The 2,297-nt window shown below is 45.6% G+C and overlaps 1 protein-coding gene across 2 annotated transcripts in view; it reads right to left on the bottom strand.

The window, feature by feature from the left end:
* DNAH2 (dynein axonemal heavy chain 2) overlaps nt 1-2,297 on the bottom strand; it is a 98,406-nt gene that overhangs the window by 58,255 nt on the left and 37,854 nt on the right. For both annotated transcript variants that reach the window (XM_025040132.1, XM_025040131.1), the window contains 3 exons: nt 1,702-1,848; nt 752-908; nt 256-508 (listed from right to left, as the gene is read on the bottom strand). In XM_025040132.1, coding sequence (XP_024895900.1) covers nt 256-508; nt 752-908; nt 1,702-1,848 — 557 coding nt within the window. The remainder of the gene's footprint in view (nt 1-255; nt 509-751; nt 909-1,701; nt 1,849-2,297) is intronic.

Raw genomic sequence — 2,297 nt, 5'->3', positions numbered from 1 at the left:
CTGAACCTGGTGAGAAGAGGGGGCAGAAAGATAACCCCTCAAGGAAAACAGAGCAGGTCCTGAGAAATGAGAACCGGCCAAAGGTAGGACTCTGAGTCTTGAAGGAAGAAAGTTTGAAAGACTGAAGGGTGGGTGAGTCTAAGGCTAGAGCAGCATGTTTGAGAAGCACACACTAGGGAAAAAAGAAGGAAAGACCAAGAGAACAGTCTGATGGGCTGGGGCACTGGGGATTTCCTCAACCACAAAGCTCTGGCCAAAGGACCCCTACCTCAGGGCCATCATTCTTGAAGACTTCATAGGAGTTGGTCATGATAGCCACCACATCCTGGTGCAGGCTCATCAATTTCTGCTGCACGGCTGCCCGATGCTCTCTTTGGTCTTCCTCAAATTCCAGGTCCCTGTACACCCGTTTGCCACTAATGCGGACCAGCAGTGTCTCTGATATCTCTTGGGCTCGCCAGCCAATGGTCAGAGTGGATGCCTTGAACTCATTCACAATCATCTGCACCTGGAGTCAGATCCCACCCATGGGGTGTGTCTTTCAGCTTGGAAGAGACCTTCTGGGCCTAATTCTGTCCTTCCGCCTATCCTCTAGCTGGAGTTGCTGACATTAAAAACAGTCCTTCCCCAAGCATACTTAATTTCTTTTGCATTACTCCCTGGTCTCTCCACCACTACCCGAGACTCAGGTATTAATTTCCCATGCACCAGTCTTTTGGTCAGCCTTTAGGGTCTAATGATCATGGCCCACCTTGCTGGCATGTATGCGGCACTCTGTGATAAAGAAGGCACTGGCCCCCTTCAAGGCCCAGTGCAGTTTCTTGAGCCCAGGGTGGATCTTCTTATCCAGGAATCGAATACGTTCTTTGAAGAGGGCCTGCTCATCTGGGGACAGCATGGCAATAATCCTGTGTATAAGAGCAGACTGGTAGCTAATGGGGACAAGCTCTGAAGGCCCCTCCTCCACACCAGAAAACTTGGTAGAAAAATCTGAAAGGTTACAATTCTAGACTAGTGCTTTCCAATAATGGAAATTATTAAAAATGCAATGATGGAAATGTTCTATAATTCGTGTTGTCCAATACAGCAGTCGTTAGCCACATGTGGCTATAGAGCATTTGAAATGTAGCCTGTGAATTTTTAAAACTTATTTAATTTCAATTAATTAAAATAGAAATAGCCACATGCAGTAGTGGCTACCATATTGGACAGTTCAGTTCTAGACACCCAAATGAAATGGCTGGTTGCACCCCCTTGGACTTTAACTGGGCTGAGAAAGGTACCCAACCCAGAACAAAGCCTCATTCCAAAAATAAGTACCAAAGGTGTTAAGAGATGGGGTGTCAGCATGGCCTTGTTTCAGAGAATCTCAGGTTATTCTGTGCCCATAATCCTAATGCCACCCAGTTTTCATTCCTAGAGAAGTGACACAGGTTTACAATACATGTGGTCTAAGTGCCCTACGGAGTGGGAGGGGACCTGGTTGGTTTTGCTCTCTACCCTAAAGCTAGCAGACAAAACTGCAAGGGACAGGAATAATCATAGGTCCATAAGAGAGAGTATGGGAAACAATTTTTTCTGAAATGAACAAAATGTAAAGGACAGATACTATAGGAAATGGACAACATCATAAAGCGGATAAGACAAAGAGGAGGCATAAAATAGCATACAGAAGGGCTGCAACGAGGACTGGAACCCTACCTATTGTAGTCTCGAGCAACAAGTAGCAGATTTTCACGAAGAACTCTCAGGTCCTCCGCACGTTCAGCTACATTCATCACATAATGGGGCGTTTCAAACAATAGCCGCTCCCAGTAGTCAATCTCCACAAAGAGAATCATCAGGGACCTTGGGGAGAAAGAAAAGCAAAGGAACTGAGGGTACTGCTCAAGGGCATAAACTAGAACAACAACAGACAGAGAAGGTGTAGGGCTGGGCACTTAAGATAAAAAATGAAGCAGAATCTCCAGGTAAAAAGGCTGACTGAACACATTGGCTTTTGCTCCCTTCCCCCAAACATTACAACAACAGGAAAGGGGTTTTTCATTGTTTAAGGCATAAGCCCACAAATACAAGGAGACAATGACAGAATAATTTTGGCAGTTGAAAAGCAGATGGATAAGGAACAGAACTGGAATCCTAAGCTGGCGATAGAAGCCACCTGGTTCATGCTGCAGGGCTCTCTAAAGGCCCAGAGGTTGGTGGCTTCAAATATCAAGGAAGGGGGTAAAAGTGGAACTAAAATAGAAAGTCCAGGTAAAAGTTTAGGAAGCAGAACTTTCCATGACCCTTTCCCT

The sequence above is a fragment of the Pteropus alecto genome, unplaced genomic scaffold (assembly GCF_000325575.1).
Source record: "Pteropus alecto unplaced genomic scaffold, ASM32557v1 scaffold398, whole genome shotgun sequence".
In the NCBI taxonomy this organism is placed as follows: Eukaryota; Metazoa; Chordata; class Mammalia; order Chiroptera; family Pteropodidae; genus Pteropus; species Pteropus alecto.
The sequence above is the reverse complement of the archived record's forward strand: the minus strand, read 5'-3'. Positions and strand labels throughout refer to the sequence as shown.